The 23,927-nt window shown below is 41.9% G+C and overlaps 1 protein-coding gene across 2 annotated transcripts; it reads left to right on the top strand.

Moving 5' to 3' along the window:
* Positions 1 to 499: 499 nt before the first annotated feature.
* On the top strand, positions 500 to 20,776 carry asb8 (ankyrin repeat and SOCS box containing 8). Of its 2 annotated transcripts, none has more exons than XM_060938445.1 (4): positions 500 to 583; positions 10,422 to 10,605; positions 10,683 to 10,787; positions 17,592 to 20,776. In XM_060938445.1, exons 2-4 carry the CDS (start codon positions 10,477 to 10,479, stop codon positions 18,285 to 18,287), a joined length of 930 nt encoding a protein of 309 aa, XP_060794428.1. In that variant the 5' UTR covers positions 500 to 583; positions 10,422 to 10,476; the 3' UTR covers positions 18,288 to 20,776. The 2 variants fall into 2 exon arrangements, with proteins under 2 accessions (XP_060794428.1, XP_060794427.1); XM_060938444.1 differs by lacking the exon at positions 500 to 583 and adding an exon at positions 4,969 to 5,112.
* Positions 20,777 to 23,927: the final 3,151 nt, after the last annotated feature.

Genomic DNA, 23,927 nt, shown 5'->3' with positions numbered 1-23,927 from the left:
TGTCAGCCCTGTGATGACCTGGCGACTTGTCCAGGGTGAACCCCGCCTTTCGCCCGTAGTCAGCTGGGATAGGCTCCTGCGACCCTGTAGAACAGGATAAAGTGGCTACAGATGATGGATGGATGGATGGATTTGTGGCAATTAAAAACAAGATATTTAAAGAATACTTGGAATATTCAATCATAAAATAAATTGATTTAAAAAGATAGAGCAAAGAAAAACTCAGTCAGCATGAAATAACCTGGAAAATGAATGCGGGTCATTTTTGACCCATGTTGTGCATTAGAAGGGGTGTGCATATGTTTTGCATCAAAGGGTTAAAACTGAATAAATATTTAAAAAGAGCCGAATGAGCCAGTCTTTTGAACGGCTCTTTTCAAAGAACAGATCACAAAAAAGATGCGGATCCCATCAAAGAGCTATAAATCCCAGCTCGACCGGAAAAGCGAGTGTGTCTTCGCGCGCGCGCCTCCCTCTCCACTTCCTCTCCCGCCCTTCAGCAGTGTTTGTGTTCCTGACGGGAGGCTCCGCTGCTGCTCTTCCGGACTGATCAACCTGTAATACTCAGCACTATCGTTCCTCAGTGAGTTCTGTTTTGTTAATAGGCACAAATATTTCCACAAAATTGTCTTTATAAAACCACTGAATTGAGAAATAATGTATTCTGTATTTTCTCTCCATTCGCGAGAACAGTTTGTTCCGGTTGCTGAGCTGAGCTGAGCTAACCCTGCTCCAGCCCTGACCACAAGCGGCTTTACTGTCCGTTTGTACCGTCGTTCACAAAAATATTCACCACTTTTATTTAACGGTTGAGCCGAATGACCGAAAAGCCCAACTCAGACTAGTTTAAAGCGGTTTCTGTGCTTTAGCCGGTTAGCCGCGGAAGGCGAGCTAGCAAAAACAACCCGGGCTAAAAACATCCAAACAGCTGATTGTGTTTCTCCGACTGCATGTTATTCCAGGGCTTTGGGGAGCTGCTTTAACTTGGACATATTAACTAGTCTAATATTGTACAAAATGTCGTGGGTAAAATTATTATTATTATTATTATATAAATATATGGAGAGAAATTATAAAAGTGTGTAGCTAGCTAACTAGCCGTCATGTAGCATAGCTGCTTGATTTGTACAGCTTTGGAAGTAAACAATTCACTCGGGTGTGTGAGAGAACATTTAGTTAATATTCTGCTAAACAAGGCATTCGTTTTTGCTCTGAGGCTAAGAATCCGCTCCAGTGTTTGCTAATCCTCTCCTGTTGTGTTTTTATTCCAGCTTGTTTTTGCTCTTAACACAATACATGAAAGCTGCTCGTGTTTCTGACTCTTTTCAGGGGAAAGTATCAAAGGCACACTACAGAACTCGCTTGAAAACGTCAGATGACGTCACAAGAGGCCTTATTTGCATATGGGTCTGTCTCAGAAACTGGGTACTGTTATGCCGCTTTTCCACTACAAACGCGGCTGAGCCGTGCCGGGCTGAGCGGGGTTGTTGGAGTTGCATTTCGACTACAACCGCGCTGAACCGTGCTGGCTGGAAGTGGGTGGACACATTGGGTGGAGTTAGCGAAAGTGGGTGGACGTCAGGTGATGTCGTTAAGCAGCGCAAACAGTGACATCAGTGAGCTTTTAAGTGGTAGTCTCACGACCCGAATAGTAAACAATAAACATGGAGGACATGGAGTCGTTAGTGTTGCTGGTCTTGGTGCTGTGGCTTGTTGTCACCGACAACGCCAACAGATACTGGCAAGAGCGTATAGATGAGGCGAGGCGCATAAGGCTTCAGAAATTCTCGTAATTCGTAATTCTTCTCCTTCCGGGTTTACGGTGTTTACAGATCCCAGCGCGCTCGCGGGGCGTGTGTGGGCATGTGAGGACACTCCTCCTCACCAATCAGTGCACAGGGGAGTGTCTGCTCACGCCCCCAGCCTCACTCGGCTCGCTTTGGCTCGCTTCAGCCCTACTCCAAAACGGTGCGAGTTTTAGGGGCTAAGCAGGGCTGAAGCGAGCTGAGTCGTGCTGGTTTTTGGTAGTCGAAACGCGAGCCGTGTCGGGCTGAAGTGAGCTGAAAAAGGGTAGTGGAAAAGGGCCATTAGTCTGGTTAACACCAGACCATATCACAAGTGAAATATGGTCTGGAATCCGCCTATTGAATTTCTCGTAGGGGAGGTGTGGTTTACGATTGTCAACGGCCGTTTATTGGACGTTGCAAATGTCTATCATTTGGCGTGTACGTAGCCCATGGCCAATCATGGCAGTTGTACCCGGTGACGTAGTTAGAGCGAAGAAGAGAAGGAAGGAGAAAGAGAAGGCAAAACAAAAATAGGAAAACAATGGCACCGAACGATTACTGCCGTTTGTGCAAGACAAAGCTTGATCGAAAGTTTGGTTCGTATCGCTCGTCGCCATGTTAAATGTGATCCGTAAACAGTCCCAAATAAACTACAAGCTTCCGTTTGTCGAGTAGTACGCGTCACCGTCTTTCCACCCCTCCCCACTCTCTGATTGGCTCCCTAACTCAGGGGAGCCTTTAGACCATAGTTTCCATGCTGTCTTTTCAGATCGGAACGATTGTGCAAAGCAGCATGGGATTTCCAAGGCTAGGGTACTGTGGGGGTAGCCCACTAAATATACTCAGTCAATAAACTATCCGGTTTTGAATGGTGATGTTAGTTTTAATTTGAAATAAAATAATGAAAGAAATGATACAGATGAAAACTAAATCGTTGATGTGAATACTCTATTCAGAATTTGGCAAAAACTCTGCAGCTTTGTGGAAAAATGGCGGCTTGATCTGGGACATAAATGGTCAAATACATCGCGTTCCCTTAAAAAGGTTGTAGTCCACTGAAAAGTCTACAGTTATTACTAATTGTATTTTAAGTTGTAACTTCAATCCTTAGGTGTATAGTGTGCTCACAGAATAATCATAACCGTAATAAAACATCTCATCTCATCATGCAAAATATTTGATCACTGTCGTAACTCCGTTTTCCGCAAAACCAATACGATCGTGTGTTTTGATCTAAATGGAAAGCCTCAGGGTCAAGGTCACTACTTCACCAAAAGTAGTAGCTTAAAATCACTACGCCATATAAACATTTAGTTATAAATCTGTGATTTTGTTTTTTTAAAACGAAAGCTGAAAGTTAGGTATAGAATATGTTTCTTACAGAATATGTTACGATGATAGCTGGTTGGTCTTGTGTGAATTTCTGAGCTATAAAATGAGTTGTGGTCTATTTTTTACCGTAGCGTGTTATTTGTGTGCGGGGAAGGACACGCGTTAACAATTTGCATGTGTAGAATGGAATTTTCCACTCCAACAGTTAGAAGTTGATCGTGCTTCTGTTTGCGGTCTCTGTTACGCGGGTGATCTGTTTGGACGTTATCACTGAAAAGGTGAGTTTTGATAGTTTTATTTTGTTTTAGTCTTGCAGCATAAGGCAATAGAATGTTTCTTTTTTATCTTTCATATTTCGTAGTGTTTGCATATTTTTGGCTAATGTTTTGCAACCATGGTCAATTTAGATCGAACTTTTGATAGAATCTACGGCCAGTCATTTTGCCCCGCCCCCGCCTTGCGCTCCATCTGGTGAGGTTGTGATGTCCTGTTGCTCGCACGCCGCAGCAGAGACCCGCACGACCTTCAGCCGGTATTGAGGTTTTTCACCTGACGCCCCGGTGTCCGCCATTTTGAAGGTCAAGCTAGCTAATGTCAACAACATAGTAGCTGGTATGTTAGTGTAGCAATGTTTACGTTCAGTCATTTGGATGACTGTTAAAACCTTTCAGTCTCAAGTTTTTCCTTTACTGTATTTACTAGTTTACTGTAATTATGATCCGGCAGCTATTTACACCGGATCCAGTGTAAATAGCTGCCGGAGCGCGCTCCGGCTTGCTCCTCCTCAAATTAAGCAGTGTGCTCCGGCTTGCTCCCGGAGTGCTCCAGCCGAGGTTCCGGAGCGCGCTCCGGCTTGCACCCCCTCAAATTAAGCAGCGCGCTCCGGCTTGCTCCCGGAGCGCGCTGCTTAATTTGAGGGGGAGCAAGCCGGAGCGCGCTCTGGCAGCTATTTACACTGGATCCGGTGTAAATAGCTGCCGGATCATAATTACAGTAAACTAGTAAATACAGTAAAGGAAAAACTTGAGACTGAAAGGTTTTAACAGTCATCCAAATGACTGAACGTAAACATTGCTACAGTATCATACCAGCTATGATGTTGTTGACATTAGCTAGTGCTAACAGCTAGCTGCTAGTACACTGCTACAACACAGACACCGACCCTAATAATACAGTTCTTGGTCATTGCCTGGTAACAGCAAATTTATAACGGCCCATGTCTCAACAGACTAAGAAGTTATTTCAATGACATTTAATAACATTTTGTTTATCCTGAGGACTGAAAGTAAATGAAAATGTGAACAAACCTTAGCTGTAAGAAGATGGTGCCCACCGGCTCCAGGGACGACCCGCTGATGTAGGCATGTTACCCAGCCTGACACAAAATATTTGTAGGCATCCAAACTCTTCTACGCTTTCAGATCAATACCTGTGTATGGCGATGGGTTTTTAACGACATAGGTATACAGATCATGTGGGCCGAAGTCAGGTAAAGACGAGGGCTTCGTGTACTTCCGTACGTCAGTGAACAAATCAAATCAAGTTTATTTGTATAGCGCTTTTAACAATAAACATTGTCGCAAAGCAGCTTTACAGAATTTGAACGACTTAAAACATGAGCTAATTTTATCCCTAATCTATCCCCAATGAGCAAGCCTGTGGCGACGGTGGCAAGGAAAAACTCCCTCAGACGACATGAGGAAGAAACCTCGAGAGGAACCAGACTCAAAAGGGAACCCATCCTCATTTGGGCAACAACAGACAGCCTGACTATAATATTAACAGTTTTAACAGGTATAACCCTCAACTGTCCTCATGCGGCCGTCCTTCACAGGAGCGGTGCGATAAAACTCCGACCAGACACAGGGCACCAGGATGGATCAAGCAGGTCTGAGGGGCAGAAGAGGCCAGCATCTCAATCCCAGGATCAACATGTAACTCAGAGGGACAGATTGGGGGGAGGAAGAGAGAGAAAGAAAACACAGGTTGTTAGGTATGCCCTAAAAATGACAAGTATTAAATCTGTGTGGTAGACTCGCAGAGACGAGAGTCTTTACATCAGGCATAACACACAACAATGGCATGTTAATATGGTAAAAAATATCATGACCTGCTCTGGCTGGATGCTTGATTGGGTGATGGGAGCACACTCCTCAGCAATGATGAGATGCAGATGGGACCCTTAGGGCTGGCCAAGACAATTCAATCCTGGTGGAAGCAGGTGAACGTCGTTCTCTAAGCCTGCTAACCTCAATTTTTGCAAATACCTCTCCCTCTGCTTGCCCTGGAAATGCCTTACGTCGCTGGATAGTGAAGGTGTTTTCTGCATCTCGCTCCTTTTTCTTTTATGTTTCTCGTTTGTCGCCTTCCTCGCATTCAAACTGATTCGAGCCGTGACGTCCAAAATGGCAGCCTAACGATGCATCACATGACTTGGTCACGTGGGTGAAAAACCTCAATAGTTGCTGTTCTTTTACCACCGCCGTTATTCTCATCTTTCCGGTGTGTTCTTGATTTTTCCATTGTGTCCTATTTCGCCATATCAAATACCCAAAATGTATCATATTATTCATATTTAAGTGAATAATCGATTCAGTCATTATAACTTGGCATTTTTAACCCAAGCAATCAAAAAGAGGAAATTTATTCAATATTTTGACTCATCTGTGAAGGAGGGGCTTTAATTCTTCATGATGGAGTTATTTTTATATGTAAATCAATTTTACAAAAGCATTTGAATTGTAATCAAAAAACCTTTCCAGAGTGGAGGCCAGATAAAGCAAGATGCTATCTTTATTCTTATTAAACATGACAAAAGAAACATTGAGTGTTGGGTAAATGCAAAAAAAAAAAGTAAAAGTAGAAAATTTATTTTTTGACCAAATGGTGTCCCAAATAAGAGACCAGTTTCTGAGATGGACCTGTATATTCGAATCGTCATGACCAGAACGTGTCTGAGCCATGCGACATCTAATATTGGGATTAGACAACACGACTTCAGCCCCATTTTGTCACTGGAAAATTATCAGCCGCGGTGAGCCCGAATATATGAATGTTAAAAACGACAAATGGGCCTTGTGTGATAGAATCGTGGTAGAGCGATTAATTATGGTGTCTGACGCAAATTCAGAATTTTTTTTTTTTTTGTATTTTTGAGACTAGCTGCGGTGTTTCTTGAGGGTCATGATTTGGCCACCTTGTGATCCTCTTCCCCAACAACTGGCAAGGACTTTAAAAGTAGACAGCCTTTCGATTTCACATCAGTGAAATTTAGTTCCTTCTGAAATTTGCATGTTTATTTCTGTAATATCTTTAAAAAAAAAAAAAAAGGGCCATTCTGTGGCTGGGAAGTTATTTAATTTGAGGGGATTCCCTAGCAAATAACGTGCATGAAATCGCTCACTTTGCGCAGTCAAGCAGACAGAGGAAGTCCGTGTGCACATGCGCGTGCTCTACCTTCATTGTCTTTTGAGTTTTATAGCAGCTGGCATCCAGTGTTGCATTACTGCCATCCACAGGTTTACCTTTGACCGTGCACTGATGGTTCCATCATTCTGTCGCTAAACGAATAGTTAATCACGCCGAGGTGCTCGCTGACCGCAGATATTTATTAGTTTGGTCCTGCGTTTCCTTTCCTTCGTAGATGACATATCTTTTCTTCTCACTTTAAGCCTGTATCTCACTGGGCTGCAACAGCTTGCGACAAATTGCGAACGTCATTTGCAAGAGAGTTTCAAAAGTGTCTTGAAACATTCACGGGCCTCTCAATTTCCTCGCATGAGTCGCAAAGTGTCGCTCCTTCGTCGCTGAAATTTTTAACATGTTCAAAAAATGAATGCGACAAAATTTCTCTCAAAATAGCCGCAAATGCTTCGCTGGTGTCGCAAAGTCGTCGCGAACCCTTCTCAAGTCAGTTTCCGTGAAGCTTCCTCTACTTCCCTGCCTGCCGAGGGAAAGCCGGGCTGCGACAGCCTGCGACTAGTTGGAGACTCAACAATTGCGGTAAAATATCCGAATATCAATTCAGTGTGATTCCGAGTGAAAATTGTCGTTAATTCGCATATTTTATCGCAATTGTGTCGCGGGCTGTCGCAGCCCAGTGAGATACTACCCTTGCTGGAGTCAGTCTTTCACATTTCATTCGCACACTCACATCCTTCATTTTTCTCTCCTGTTTCAAATTCGTATCCCACAATGCCTTGTGCGAACGGGGAAAGCCCACCACGTCATGCATGATGTAGTATCTTGTATTGCATCATGGTGAAGCAAGAAAAAATGGTGGAGAATTTAGGGCCATGTGGCCCGAAATTCATTAGTTGTTCTATTTAAAAAAAAAAAACTAAAAATTGGAAGTCTGTGATTTTGAATTCAGTAGCTTTCAGTCCACTAAACAAAAATAATTGTGTCGGGGAAAATTCTTTTCATGACCTACACTTGAAAAAAATCTGGAAGGCAGTACAGCTTTAAGGACGGTGGATCAGATTTTTAGTGATGTCAGTCTCCTAACCAAGACACAGCAATCATGTAGTCTGATTCAAGCAGAAGACGCTTTCGAACCATTTTATCAGAACAGAAAATTAAGGAATAAAATACACTTGTGAAGTGATGTAGCCTGCAATGGAGTTACTGTTTTCATATAACAGCGTGTCCCTGAAGTGATTTATTCCATTTATTATATTTGCAGCAATTTACCAATAATTGCAAATCTATTCATGGCCCACCGCATCCTAGTTTTTGTGTTTTTATAGACCTGTTTTAGACCTGTAGATTCCATGCAATGGAACATACACAAAACAAGTTACTTCCTGTTATCACTGTTATAGCAGCTTTAAGCTGTTATTTCCTCACCAAACTCTCTTTAGTCCTTTCTGTTTAAAAAAAAAAAAAAAGTTAGCTTGTCAAAAAGCCCTCTGTCCGGGAGAAAAAATTAAGTGTGACATATTCAATATGTTGATGCACAAGCTTTAGGGGGGAAGCCATGGTTTAACCTAATGGTGAGAGAAGCAGCTTTGGGACCAAAAGGTCACTGGTTTGATTCCCTGGACCAGCAGGAATGGCTGAAGTGTTCTTGAGCAAAGCACCTAACCCCCAACTGCTTCCCAGTTGCTCTGGATAAGAGCCTCTGTTAAATGCCATCAGAGTCATGTAAAAAAGCTAACACTGGAGACTCCTTCCAAGCATCTCTTTATACAAAGCTGAATTTCACCACTAATGTTTTCCTTTGTTCAATAAAAACCTGAACAAGCACATTTTTTTTAATATGAAGACGTGATCTGAATCAAAGCTGGCACAATTGTCTGAGCTGCTTTTATAGAAACTTTTTAATCAGCACCTTCTGACCAATGAGATTAGAGAATTTGGCAGTGCTGTGGCCAAATGATCTAAGACTTGATCTGTGAGTACTCAAAGTCTATTACGTTTAAAAGAAAACCACTGCTTGTAATTTCAACTTAAAGGATGTTCTTGTCGGGTGGTGGAGTGGTTCGCACTGTTGCCTCGCAGCAAGAAGGTTCTGGGTTCGAGCCCAGTGGCCGACGGAGGCCTTTCTGTGTGGAGTTTGCATGTTGTCTGCGTGAGTTTCCCCAGCAGTCCAAAGACCTGCAGGTTAGGTTAATTGGTGGCTCTAAATTGACCGTAGGTGTGAATGTGAAGGTGTGTGAATGGTTGTTTGTTTCTCTGTGTCAGCCCTGCAATGACCTGGCGACTTGTCCAGGGTATACCTCGTCCATAGTCGGCTGGGCCAGGCTCCAGCTTGCCCGCAACCCTGCACAGGATAAGCGGTTACAGATGATGGATGGATGTTCTTGTGTAACTTTTGGTTCGGAACTTTAAAAAAAAAAAATTTAATCATAGCTTTTCCTCACACGTTATCATGTCTGTTCTCCATCTTCATCATGTGACCTATTTTTGCACATTCCGTGACGTACTACACAGCTTGGACTTCAACAACTCCTGCACACGCCCCTTAAATATGTCCACTTTCAAATTTGTATATTTCAGATTCTTCTAGTTTTTTATTCCATGTATATAGCTACTTTGCTAAATTCTTCTATTTTAACTGTTCAAACACCAATCACCAAAGCAAATTCCTGGTACGTGAGAACATCAATGTTGTGACGTTCGCGAACGAACCGATTCTTTTGAACGGCTCCTAGGCATGAACGACGAGAACCGAGTCTCGAGCTGGGGGAGCCGTTCTTTCTGTCGTTCTTTTTCTATACTGTGTTTCAGATGAAAAAGCTCCTCCTTTACTCCTCCCTTCACTGAGTTAGGGAAAGGTCACGGTGAGGGCACAGTGGTGCCTATTTGTCTGATATGCAAATGTAGCTATCAGACAAATAGGCACCGATGTGACATCGGGGAGTGGGAGGGAGGTGGTCGTCAGAGCGCAGCCCGTTGTGGTCATGCTGCTTGCATGTGCGCTCTCCAGAAAGAAAAAAAAAAACCCTGCGTGGCTCTGTTTCAGAGTAGTTAATTGGAGAATTGGAGGGTTGGGGGAGGGATGGCACCAGTTGTGCACGCTGTCTTCACGTGTACCCAAAAAAAAAAACGTGGGAGAGTCTGTCAGTTCAGTTGCAGTCGGAGTGACTGAGGAGGAGAACAGACATGGATTTGGAAATGAGCCAGAGGAAAAGGAGCAGCGTGTGGGCGCACTTCGCCCGTGAGCCGAACAATAAAGCAAAATGCAACATTTGCCAGAAAAGCATTTTGATGTTATTGATGTTGAGTGGGTTTTTTTTTTTTTACAGAAAAGCCGTTCTGCATGGACATTGATTAAAGCCCTCATTGTTTTTTTGAATGGTTATTTATGAGCGTTTAGGGGTTACAATAATGTAAGTCTAGGTTGCTTTATATAAAAGGTATGTCCAGAAATATTGATGTCACTGTCTAAGCAGAGGGATCTGGCTTCTTTAGACGCTGTCTTCTTTAAAAAGAGCCAAATGAGCCAGTCTTTTGAACGGCTCTTTTCAAAGAACGGATCACAAAGATGCGGATTCCATCAAAGAGCCATAAATCCCATCTCTAGAGAACATACTTGGCAATAAAACTTGATTGATTTATATTCGTTTTAATAGGACAGAGAAGCATCATTAGTATTTCCGGCTCACGCTCAAAAAGGTGAAGAAATGATCTCAAGTTGTAAAGGAGTCATCAACGTGCATCACTTTTTGGAATAATTTGTGAATAAGAAATTGTATAATTGATCAGAAATTTACAGATTATAGTTATTGGTGTTAAGACTCGGTGCTGCTTGCTTGTCATGTAATTTGACATGTCTTCTTTTTTTTTTTCTTTAAAAAGCTTGTTAAAGACGTGAGGCATCACCCGGTACGGGTGCAATGTCCTTTCGCTCCACATGAGCTCGACTATGTGGTACATCATGCAGAGTATTCAGAGTAAATACTCCCTTTCGGAAAGGCTCATCCGAACAATCGCAGCCATTCGCTCATTCCCACACGACAATGTGGAAGACCTGATACGCAAGGTAATGCTTTTCAAGGTAAACATTAACTACTACAACAAACAATTTATTTGGATACTTCTAATAACTTTTCATCACAGGGAGCCGATGTGAACAGGATGCACGGCACTCTGAAGCCCCTGCACTGCGCCTGCATGGTGGCTGATGCAGACTGTGTGGAGCTTTTGCTGGAGAAAGGTGCAGAGGTACGACACTTGAGGATAAATAAAATGCAGCGCTTAAAGGGCTGATGACACGAACATGACTCTATGCAATTTCTTAAATAAACTATACAACATGGCAAACATGTTAGATTTCTGTTATAATTACGTGAAAAGAAGCTGTTGTTCCGCAAATATCCAACTTTTAATTGCACAGCGCAAGAAAACTGGGTCCGTGGCTCGCGGCCATGTTGTGACGTCAGCGGGAGAACACGCTGCGGTTCACTGGCTGTTCTACTCTGGTTCTCAATGGAAATGGCGCATGAAAACGCCGGTGAACACTCTAGTGCTAGCTCTTCCTCTTCTGGGAGTCTAGAATTGTGTTGATCTCTTCCGAATAGAATCTATGATGGCCTACCCTCTTTACCCTTTGCCTCTTGTTGCTAGGCGGCAGTTACATGAAAGCCGCAAGCTTTCACAAGCAAATACATGACTGATATCACGCCGACTTTATGATTACATTTATGATTATCATGTAGAATCTATAGCGCTACGTACCTTTATCTTATGTTGTTTCACAACACATGTTCTGACAGGAGGACTGTCTTTGGATCCGGCATAGCTACTAGTAGACCCCCTCCGGAATACTGGCAGTGTTGCCAGATTGGGATTTTTCCCGCCCAGTTGGGCGGTTTCAAGTGCATTTTGGTGGGTTTTGAACATATTTTGGGCTGGAAAACGTCAGCAGTATCTGGCAACAGATACTGCTGACGTTTTCCAGATACTGCTGACGTTTTCCAGCCCAAAATATGTTCAAAACCCACCAAAATGCACTTGAAACCGCTCAACTGGGTGGGAAACCTCCCAATCTGGCAACACTGTGTAGGCACTGCTGATGGTAGTAACACACGTTTGTGCTGAACTGAACACCGAAGAGATTCTTTTAAGCTGGGAAGGGTGTCAAAACAATCCAAATCGAAGTGTTCAGAGCACAGGACGGATGTTGGTGAGGGCTCCCACTTGTCACGAGTGCGCCTGACTTGCTTCACCCACTTTGCATGCAGCTCGGGATGTCTGAGAAATTTGAATAAACTTACCCCATCCTTGTGGGTTTTGGAGCAAAAGGCGGCAACACAACGCGAAGGCATAATAACTTTTTATATATATATATATAAAATGTATAATAATACTAATAATGACAAACTGAACACCTGTCGCATCAACAACAAACTGGTAAGTGAGGAGGAAGGTTCTTTCGCTGATGTCATATAGCTCCTCCTCCTCTTTCGTCTCCTGGGTGCTGCAGCCCTGTCAAATTTGCCCAAATAGCCGCGTTTTTTATCATAACTTGTAAAATAGGCACCTTCGTGAATTAATATATGGATCATCGGGAATTACTTTTTATGTTATAAAACATCGCCAAAGATGTCAAAAACGTGTCATCAGCACTTTAAGGCTCACGCTTTGGGAACGAGTACATTTGGAGCTGTAGATCCTTTGACTTTTCCTTCACAGAATGTGATTTTTATTTTGGCAGTTACCAGATTACTGTCTGGTTTCTTATTGCATATACAGCGCCCTCCACAATTATTGGCACCCCTGGTTAAGATGTGTTAAAAGCCTTAAAATAAATTCCATTTTTATTGCAGAAGCATCATCTCACACTGAAAATTGTTGAAAAATGTAACCCTTAACTCAAGTGAAATGAAAAAAAAAAATCCCTGACTAAGAAATATTTTTCATAAAATCACCTGTTCCTCAATTATTGGCATCCATAATGCCTAGAAAATAAATGTAATTGAAAAATTTCTGCCATTTCTATTGTAGTTTATAAAGTTGACCAGAGTATCTAGGAACCTTTAATCAGTCAGTGTGTTTACATGCACATAGAGAAAATCGAATTTCTGCCGTAGCTCGGCTGAAATCGAAGTTCTAAATGCCATGGATGCACCTTAGCTCGGTTGAAATCGAAACGAACTGGATTTCTTGTAATCGAGCTACGCGACCTAGATTATGCGATTGTAGCCGAGCTACTTAGTGCATGTAACCCTATCGAGCTACGTAGTCGAGCTACTTACTTCCCTTCCGGGAGTGACGAGACCACAAGCGGGAAACACAACAGCCTCGGTCGGCATGACAACAGTAGTAGTAGCGAGCAGCAGAAGAGGTCAGGAGGAACAAGGAGACAAAAAACAATTGAACTTTTTGTGTGTTTATTAAGACACAAGTTAAATTGTAAGCAAAAAATGGACTTTAGAAAAATATACAATTGTGCAAAATAAGTTGTCTTACAAAACAGTGGTCTGCGCAGGACAGTTTGTAGCCAACAGGTGGCAATGACATGTGGTGTGAATGTAAAGTGGAAATCACTCCTCTTCTTCATGACAACAACCGGAAGTGTACCAACACGATGGGGCGTGTAGCGCCACCTGTGGCTCGGGTGTACAATGTACCTCACACAATAGCTCGATTTCCTTGTGTGCATGTAGGATTGGATTTCTCTGGGACCCTTAGCTCGATTACCGACAGTAGCTCGATTTGGATGTGCATGTAAACGCACTGAGTAATTCATCACATCCTGTTTCCCTGGGGTATAAATATGATGTGACACAGGCTTATTTCTCTTATCCACTCTTCAGCATGGGAAAGACAAGAGAACACACCATTCAAGTAAGGCAGATGTGTGTCAACTTTCATAAGTCAGGCGATGGCTACAAGAAAATAGCCGCTCGCCTACACTTGCCCATATCTACAGTCAGAGGAGTCATCAAGAAGTTTAAAACAACTGGAACAGTGGCAAACAAGCCTGGACGAGGACGCAAGTTTATCTTGCCACCACGCACAATGAGGAGGATGGTAAGAGAAGTAAAAAGTTCTCCAAAGCTCACTGTTAGAGAATTGCATCAAAGAGTAGCATCTCGGGGTCACAAAGTCTCCATAACAACCATCAGGCGCTATCTACATGCCAACAAGCTGTTTGGGAGGCATGCACGGAAAAGGCCTTTTCTCACTTACAAGCATAAACGTAAACGTCTGGAGTTCGCTAAGCGGTACTGGGACCGTGTGCTTTGGTCAGATGAGACCAAGATAGAGCTTTTTGGCAACAAACACTCTAATACATCACAAAAGATAAGTATGCGGAAAAGCACCTCATGCCCACTGTGAAGCATGGGGGAGGATCGGTGATGCTGCGGGCCTGTTTCTCTTCCAAAGGCCCTGGGAACCTCGTTAGGGTGCATGGCATCATGAACTCTTTGAAATACCAGGACATTTTAAATAAAAAAAATCTGGTGGCCTCTGCCCAAAAGCTGAAGATGGATCGTCACTGGGTCTTTCAGCAAGATAATGACCCTAAACATGTGGCCAAATCTACACAAAAATGATTCACCAGATACAAAATCAAGCTCCACCCATGGCCATCTCAGTCCCCAGACCTCAACCCAATTGAAAACCTGTGGGGTGAGCTGAAGAGGAGAGTGCATAGGAGAGGACCCAGGACTCTGGACGATTTAGAGAGATTGTGCAAAGACGAATAGTCGAATATCCTTCTCTCTGTATTCTCCCATCTTGTGAAATGTTATAGGACAATATTAAGCGCTGTCTTGTTGGCAAAAAGGAGTTGTACAAAGTATTAACATCAGGGGTGCCAATAATTGTGGCACACATGATTTCATGTAAAAGGAGTTATTTCTTAATGTGGGATTTTTTTTTTTTCCCCAAAGAATAAATGCACTTGAATTAAAGGTTGGATTTTTCTTTTTTTTACATTGTTGTCCTATATTATAAAAAAAAAAAAAAAGAATTTATTAGAAGCCTAACACGTCTTTATGAGGGGTGCCAATAATTGTGGAGGGCACTGTATGGTAAAATTTAATTTTATTTATTTTTTTTAAATATCTGGACATGTCCGTGAATCTACAACCCCAATTCTTAAACTAGATAGAACTCGACGCCAACGGCGTTGATGGGGATGCCTCCGCCCGGTAGACTACACGCCTTATTAAGTTGTGATTTGGGGATGGACATTGGACCTCACAGTAATCGTGACCTGGTGAAATTACTTGTATCAGCCTTGGAGATATTGTGTTCACAAGGTTTTCGGACAGACATTTGACCTCACTGCGACCTTGACCTTGGACCTTTTGATCTCAAAATCTAATCAGTTCATGTTTGTCCCAGAGCGCACAAATGATAAAAGTTTGGCGAAATTCCTTTCATTAGCCTTTGAGATATCGCGTTCACAAGGTTTCGGGACAGACAGACAGACAACCCGTAAACAATGCCTCCTGCACCTTACGGTGGCGGAGGCATAAAAAAAGTGGGATGCTGTGTAACTGTAAATGAAAACAGAATGTGGTGATTTGCAAATCATGGAAACTCTGTATTACATTGAAAATAGTACAAAGACAACATATCAAATGTTGAAACTGAGATTTTTTTTTTTTGAAAAATATATGCTCATTTTGCATTTGATGTCAACAACATGTTTCAAAAAAGTTGGGACAGGGGCATGTTTACTGCTGTATTGCATCACTTCTACTTTTAACAACACGCTGTAAACATTTGGGAACTGAGGAGACCAAGTGCTGTAGTGTTGAAAGAGAAATATTGTCCCATTCTTGCCTGAGATACAATTTCAGTTGCTCAATAATTCGGGGTCTCCTTTGTCATATTTAGCACTTCATAAAGCACCAAATGTTTGAAATAGGAGACAGGTCTGGACTGTAGGCAGGCCAGTTTAGCACCCGAACTCTCTTACTGTGGAGCCATGCAGTTTTAATATGTGCAGAAAGCGGTTTGGCATTGTCTCGCTGAAAGAAGGAAAGCCTTCCCTGAAAAATATTTTGTCTGGATGGCAGCATATTGCTCTGAAACGTGTTTATATCATTCAGCATTAATGATGCCTTCCCAGATATACAAGCTATCCATGTCATGTGCACTAATGCACCGTCAGACCATCACAGATGCTGGCTTTTGAACTGTGCACTGATAACAAGCCGGATGGTCCCTCTCCTCTTTAGTCTGGAGGACGTGGTGTCCATGATTTCAAAAAAGAATTTCTACTTTTGATTCGTCAGACCTCGGGACAGTTTTCCACTTCGCCTCAGTCCATCATAAAAGAGCTTGGGGCCCAGAGAAGGTGGAGGTGTTTCTGGATATTGCTTATATCTGGTTTTAACTTGCATTTGTGGATGCAGTAATGAACTGTCTTCACAGACGATGGTTTTCTGAAGTGTTCCTGAGCCCATACAGTGATTTCCACGTGTCTCTGCTTTTAATGCAGTGTCTCCTGAGGGCCTGAAGATCACAGGCATCCAATGTCAGTTTTCAGCCTTGTCTCTTGCATACAGAGATTTCTCCAGATTCTTTGAATCATATTGTGGACAGTTTTTCACAGAGCGATGAACCCCTCCCCATCTTTACTTCTGAGAGACTCCGGCTCTCTGGGATGCTCTTTTTCAGGGTGTCCGCGGATCCTTAAAAAGTCTGATATACAGTATATGGCGTTTAAGGCCTTAAATAGCCTTGTATTTTGCTAATATTTCGAAGTGTGGCATTAATTTTCATATGGGTGGCATTAAATTTCATCGGGGCACAAAAATGTTTGTACATTTTTTTTTTCCGTGCTAACGTTGTTCAAACAGCGCATGTCAATGTGTAACAAGATGGCAAAAAGACTGCTCTGTACCTAAAAGTACAGGCGTCACACAACACTTAGGGGGCAGTGTTTTCCTTATAGTGTTGTGGGAAAAGACGAAGAAGTGGTTTCTTTAGCGTTGCAGACATGTAGGATGGGGAAGTGTAAGTTTAGGGACAAGTGGCTTGAGGACCAGAAATATAGCGGTTGGTTGTCAAAAGCAACGTCCGAAAATGAAGCTCGGTGTAAACTCTGCAAGAAAGACCTAAAGTTGGGAACAATGGGCTCTACTGCCCTTGACGCTCAGATGAAAGGGGAAAAGCATAAACGCTTTGCCGCCAGTCAGGTAACAACAGTTCCCATGCAGATGTTTGCAGCACCGGTTGCAAACGTTGGCGCAAAGCCCACTTTCCCTTTGGTGCCTACTTCTCCCAGCACAAGTGCTTTTGCCTCGACCGCTACACTTAAGGCTGAAATACTGTGGGTTCTGCAAACGATTGACCGACACCACTCCTACAATTCGAACGAAGATGTGGGCACCGTCTTCAGGGCAATGTTCCCGGATTCTGAATATGCAAAATCGTTTACTTGTGGGAAAGACAAGATTCTGTTCGTAAACTGGAGATGCACCGATTAAAATATAAATATGCTTTGACCATAATAGCCTAGAGTCTGATTTTTTTTTAAATATTTTTTCCCCGCAGTAGTGGTCTTATTTTTTATTCTCACAGGTCTTAAAATGGCCTTAAAAAGTATTATTTTTGGTTATCAGAAATGTGCAGATACCCTGTTTTATACCCAATCATGATACTGACTTGTTTTGCCAATCAACGAAATTAGTTAGGGTTTTTTTTTTTTTTTTGTTCTTCTTTTTGGAAGCATTACACAACTTCAGTCTTTTGTTGCCCCTTCCCAACTTTTCTGAAATGTGTTGCTAACATCAAATTCAAAATGAGCGCATATTTTTCAAAAAAACAATAAAAATTCAGTTTCAACATTTGATATGCTGTCTTTGTACTATTTTCAATGCAATTTAGGGTTTCCATGATTGATTTGCAAATTCTCATTGTTTTTATTTACAGTTCACACAGAATCCCAACTTTTTTTGCAGTTGGGGTTGTGTTCAGTGATGATGGAGGAGCTCGGTTTAATGCCTGTTAGTTTGCATTGCCTCGTTAAGGCTATCTAATCACACTGTATCATGCACACAGGTAAATGCTTTGGATGGCTACAATCGCACGGCGCTGCATTACGCAGCAGAGAAAGATGAGGGTTGTGTGGAGTTGCTGCTGGAATATGGAGCTCAACCCAACGCGCTGGATGGCAACAAGGACACGCCGCTACACTGGGCTGCCTTCAAAGACAACCCCGAGTGTGCACGTGCGCTGCTGGAGAGTGGCGCCCATCCTAACGCACGTGACTACAACAATGACACGCCACTCAGCTGGGCTGCCATGAAGGGAAACCTGGAGAGCGTGCGTGTGCTGCTGGACTACGGCGCCCAAGTTCACGTGACCAACATGAAGGGCCAGACTCCCATCTCGCGCCTGGTGGCACTGCTGGCGCGTGGCCTGGGCTCCGAGCAGGAAGAACAGTGTCTGGAGCTGCTGTGCAGTGCTGCGGGGAGACTGGAGATGCGCCGGGCCGATGGCTCCATGCCTCACGAGCTGAGTAAACATCCGCAGCTTCTGGCTCGCCTCACCAGCATGATGGCCCAACCGGCGCTGCTGAGAGATCTAGCCCGTTGCGCTGTACGTAGCAGCCTCGGGGCGCAGTACCTTCCTACAGCTGTGAACCAGCTCCCGCTGCCTGAGTCTGTTAAACAGTACGTACTCCTCAGAGACTCTGTGGATATACGAGGCAGAGAGGTGGAGAACACTGTTTGTAATGCACTGCAGAGCAATTAGTGGTATACTAAAGGAGCAAAACAGCCTTATAAATCTGTGTTAATATACATTCATCAGCCACTTTAATAGCAGTACCTGTTCATTTATGTTGTTCTCCAGTTGGGCAATTGTGTGGCAGAATAAAACCTTGTAGATACGGAACACGAGCTTCATTTAACGTTACAGTGCGCACACACCCAGTCAGCAGCGTCTTAAGTGGAAAAGAATTGAAGTCTGAGGACAATAACCAGACTTATTTAACATCACAGGAAGGCGACAGTAACTTGAGCATGTAACGATATATATCGTGTGACGATAAATCGCGATACAAATTTATGACGGACGAAATAAACTGAATTGTGATCATCACCAGCTTGCACAATCAGTTTTTGCAAGCTGTAATTGCGTTGCTTAGACAGCAGAGGGCATAACCGTACAATAGTGGAAATGAGCGTGACGTCACAGTAAGCGGAAGTTACAAGCAATAACATCTCGGACGTGTGATTGGATAAATAAATTTAACAATAAATCAGAGCTGCTTTTTTTTTTTTTTAACATACTGCTGAAAGAGGAAGGAAAAAAGGTGGAAATAGTTGTTTTAATATTTCAAGCCCGACTACAGCCATCACATGTTTATTAAGAAAAGGCCGATTTTGTCTTTTTTTTTAAAATAAAAAGGAATATTTGATTTAATAAGCTCTATTTTACTTCAACCTTTGCACATGTTTGTAAATAATTGTTGTTGGGTATGAATAAAATGAAGGGTTTTTTTATATAATAGGAAAATAAATAGTGCATTTTTGGTCAATAAAATTTTCTTTTTCTTTTGGCTGCTCCCATTAGGGTTCACCACAGTGGATCGTTTTTCTGCATGTTTGTTTTTGGCAGAGGTTTTACACCGGATGCCTTTCTTGATGCAACTCTCCCTAAACTATCTGGGCTTGGCACCGGCACCAAGTACGCACTGAGCTGTGCAACCCTAATGGCTGGGTATTTTACCTAATCTGTACGTCTTTGAACTGTGAGGGAAACCTACGCAGACATGCAAAGAACTTGCAAACTCCGCGCAGAAAGGCCCCATCAGCCGTAAGATTCGAACCCAGAACCTTCTTGCTGTGAAGCGACAGTTCTCACCACTACCCCATCATGCCGCAGTAAACTAAATTTTTAATTTATCGAAAAAGAAAATTAAATTGAATTGTGACTTGGGTGAAGATTTACACACCGATAAATAACTCCTCTTGACGTCTGTGGTGAACAGAAAAGCATCTCGGAACGTGTTAAAACATGAGGTGGACAAGCGACATCAGCCAAAGATCACATCAGGTTCCACTCCGGTTGCCCAAAGAACAGGCTACAGTGGGTAGAGGCTCAGCTGATTTATTATTATTTATTTTTTTTTTTTTTGGTTGGTTGGTTGTGCTGCTGTCATGTGATTGGCTGATTTGGAGAATTGCACGAATGAGCAGTACAGGGGTTCCTATTAAAGTGGCTGATGGTGTCAGAGAAAGAGATGTAGTGTTACCTACGTATTTATTTCCCAGAATGTTTAAAAAAAAAAATTTACATTGAATGGTATGTTCCCAAGAATCAGGACTCTTGTGCACAAACGAACAGCACAGTTATAAATGATTGATACTTTAATGACACTAATCTTAAAAAAAAAAAGGCTAATAGTATAAATTCTTATAAAAATTCCTAATATATTGTGAAATTCTTCACAACCATCTTTTTTTTTTTAATGACTATAACTTGCTTGGCCATTGACTGAATAATTTTAATTTATAATGAATTTATAAATTAAGAGTTGCCTGATTTTCTTTGTGGTGGTGATACTATTTTAATTGGGATTGTAAAATGTATAGTGTAGGATTTGTAATTGGGGATTCTATGAGAAATTTATGAGGGATAAATTTTAGTTCATATGTTTAAAATCTATTTTTCTGTCAAGCTATTTTGCGACACTGTTTAGTTAAAAACCGTATCCAAATAAATTAACGTTAGGCATTTACTTTGTGTTATCGGTGGAGGGAGGACTACAGTATAACTTATAAGCTATAAATGCTGGTGCTTCCCTTTAGGCTGTGTTTTTTTTTTTTTTTTTTTTTTTCCCCCCTTTCTCCCCTTTTGTGAGATCACGGAGAGCATGCAGTTTACTTTTACACCTCACAAGACACAAAAAGGACCACTGTTGTACCTTTGTGGACACATTTGCGTTGTTTGTACCCTGAGGGAACAAATCCTGGACTCTGTGATTAAGCAGTTGTGAACGCTTCCTATTGGGATCTGTACAGCTTTCTCAGTGGTAGAACACGGCACGTTCGTTCACAATATCTTGCGTTTCTGAATTTTATAAGCTTGTACTCTGTTTCAGTTGGGACTTTTCGTCATGTTTCTGCTCTAATATTATAGAAAGTGAGCCAGTGTGATGTTTGTGTGTATTGTGTGTCGTCAACCACTTGACACACTTTCTTTGTGGAACACAAGTAAAAACCCGTCCTGCATCACAATGTGGAGGTTTGGTTCATTCTTGCAGGCAAATTGTTACACCATGAACGTTTTTGTTGGATGCATGGGGTAAGATCAACTGTTGGCCAGAAGGGGGTGATATATGATAAATTACTGTATACAGTTTACTGCGATTCAGTACTCCATATTTATATTTAACATACATGTGATGAGATTTCGATCATGTTTTATTTTAATTAATCATTACGTATCTCCCAAGAGGGTGTAAATGGGAAAGATGTATGAGATGTATCTACAGACTGTATTTCCAGAGTAACAGCACTGACTTTAATTTGCGATTTGCCTTTTTTTTTTTTTTTTTTAAAGCAGCATAAATCTGATCTTAGATTGGCCCTCAAGTTTTATACAGCAGATATTACACGGTGGTGTGAAGACATGAAGTTGCTCTTCGAGTAGTGAATGTACATTTCACGAGTGAAAATATTTTTAACACAAGTAGATAAACTTAAGACCTTCGCACCACCGTGTAATATTCTTAATATTATATGGACACATCAACAGGTTAATGAAAAGAATTTTAATTTTGAATCAGTTCGCTATTTTGTCCAGTGAGTGGGAAAACACTGGGAGTGACATCATCGGAGTGAAATATCGGGAATTATTATCCATACAGGACGCCTTTTTCCATGGAATAAAAATGTTCTATTCCCTTCTAGCGGGTTTCGTTCATTTGGGTTGATAGCATGCAGTATTGTTCGCATATCGCTTATCCTACTTGAATTATGTTACTGTACCCAATGAAGAATGAGCATTGAATATGGTTTATGGTATTGCATGGTTGCCAAGACAACATAACGTCGCACATCGGAACTGACGTGAATGTTTTCTGCTGTGCATGGGCAGAACCATTTCTTTGTTCGCCAGGAAAGACAAAGACGCGTTGAACACCTGAAAGGTTACCGAAACTTTGTTAGATGTTCTTCACGCATATATATTTACAAGAGAAAAACATACCAACGGACATTGAAAAACTGGAAAAGGAACAAGTCAGAGATGTAAAACTTGCGTGCTAGCAAGCAATTGTGCCCATTTGTAAACGAACATGGCTGCCAGGTTTGCTTCGTAAAAGACGAAGAGATGGAGAGAGAATTTTGAAAGAGAAAGATGCGGTGAACACCTGAAAGGTGTGTATGTTTAAAATTTAAATAATATTGGCTGGCTTTTTTCATGGTATACCAGATGTATTCGATTCAGCTACTCGTCTTCGACTCGGTTATGATCATGCTAGCTGAATGGAATATATCTGATGTACCACTCAACGCCAGCCCATATTATTTAAATAGGTCACTCAGATCCAGGATGTATTTCGAATGAAAAATGCGAATTTTTCAACACGAGAAGATAAACTTCGTGTCTTCAAGCCAATTTGTGAAGTTCTTTCATTATATAGAGACATTCACGAACAAAGTACCCAAATTTATCAAAACAATTCATCAATTTCCTCATGAGTGACCTAGAAGTTTACCAGGGTTTTGGTTCTCCATGTCCCAGATGGAGAGGATATGAAAATTACGAATGGCGTATTTCCCAATAACGCACTCCTATCTATATAATAAATATCTATATGGATCTTGCCGAACAATAGGCTCTGTTCAGATGACCGTTTTTCCCATATTGGTTTTCCTGTTTCAACATGTACTTTGTACATCTGTACACAAAGTATAACCTGCCTTACACAAGACCTTTGTTCAAAAAGAAATAGGTTTTGTTTTTCTTTCCCCACTATTTGTATTGTGATTTTTTTTTTTTTTTTTCCTCGACAAAGTACAGGACGTCCTTTTAAAGTGAACGCAAAATATTGGCAGGAAGGAAACCACACTATAGTTAAATAAAGCCCTTTTCTCTCCATTAACTTCCTGTGTTCTCGGCACCTCCATTTTGCTGTAAGAACCTGAACGTATCTCCATATTTGGGAACAAACATGGTTTTGTGCTTCAGGATGAGAAAACGATTACGGATTGTTTTTCACAGTCGAGACGTGAGAACACTCGATCATGTCTGTCTTTTATTCATGACACAAAACTGGGATGACATTTTTAGAAAAATGCAGTGAGCCAAAAAAAAAAAAAGTGTCGTGTTGAGCAAATTCAAAGACTAATTGTGTAATATTTTGTATTTAAGACCGTCTCCTTATTTCTCTATCCAAGCTATGCAGAATCACCACCACAACCTCACAGCCATCAATCACTCTGTGTGCTGGAGCACTTTCTCCTGTTTCGCTTTTCAACTCCTGCTTGGGAGGAGGAGGAGGATTTGATTTTATTAATAACAGCACATCATGAGCTTTATTCCTCTCGTATCCCACAGCAATTTTGCTATAGATTGAATTTTTATTATTTAAAAAAACCTCCCCCCCCCCTTTCCTTTACAGGTATGGATGGCTACATAGTACTGACGCTGGAGACTCCTAAAGATCTTCCATGAACATGAGTGATGTTTTTGTGAACCCTTTTTTTTTTTTTCAGCGTTCATCCTGTAACCCACCTGCAAGAACACCTGATCCAACCTGTCAATAACTCAACTTGCTCACTTGATCCGACGATCTCCTCTATTATTAAAGCGCATCTTGGATATACTGTACATAAGTAGCTTCTCATCTGGTTTCTTCAAGAGTGCCATTACTTTCCGTAATTAGACATCTAATCTAATCTGATGAATCTTCCTTTTCTGGTAATGTCCTCAAAGCTTTGGCCTCTCAGTTACAGGAATGTACTGGATGTCTGGAAAGGCCGTTTTTGGCCATTACTAAACTGTCCATCTTGATGCTTCTGATTTGTTCACGTCTTGCTCGTTTTTCCATCTTGCAGCTACTTTTACAACTTTCTATCTGTATTCCTGCTTTCATTCATCTATCTTCAGGAACCGGTTCATCCGTACAGACATGGATCCAGAGCTTCTCCTGGGAACACTGGGCTTGAGGTTTGAATTCACCCTGGATGCGATTCTAGGTAATGACAGGACACACATTCACACCAAGTGCCAATATACCATCACTAATCCACTGGATAACCTGGAGAAAGCCTGTGTGGACATAGTGAGAAGATATGAAACTCCTCAAAGACAGTAACCCGAGCTCAGGACCGAACATTGGAGTTGTGATGTGGTCATGCTACTAAATGCGTCACCTACTAT

This window comes from Neoarius graeffei, chromosome 13 (genome assembly GCF_027579695.1).
Source record: "Neoarius graeffei isolate fNeoGra1 chromosome 13, fNeoGra1.pri, whole genome shotgun sequence".
NCBI classification, from domain to species: Eukaryota; Metazoa; Chordata; class Actinopteri; order Siluriformes; family Ariidae; genus Neoarius; species Neoarius graeffei.
The sequence above is the reverse complement of the archived record's forward strand: the minus strand, read 5'-3'. Positions and strand labels throughout refer to the sequence as shown.

Bases quoted from the DNA above. Each gene is read 5' to 3' on its own strand.
- asb8 (XM_060938445.1), top strand. From the start codon at position 10,477: ATGAGCTCGACTATGTGGTACATCATGCAGAGTATTCAGAGTAAATAC. The intron at 10,606-10,682 runs GTAATGCTTTTC...TTTTCATCACAG, and splicing joins TGGAAGACCTGATACGCAAG to GGAGCCGATGTGAACAGGAT. The intron at 10,788-17,591 runs GTACGACACTTG...TCATGCACACAG, and splicing joins TGCTGGAGAAAGGTGCAGAG to GTAAATGCTTTGGATGGCTA.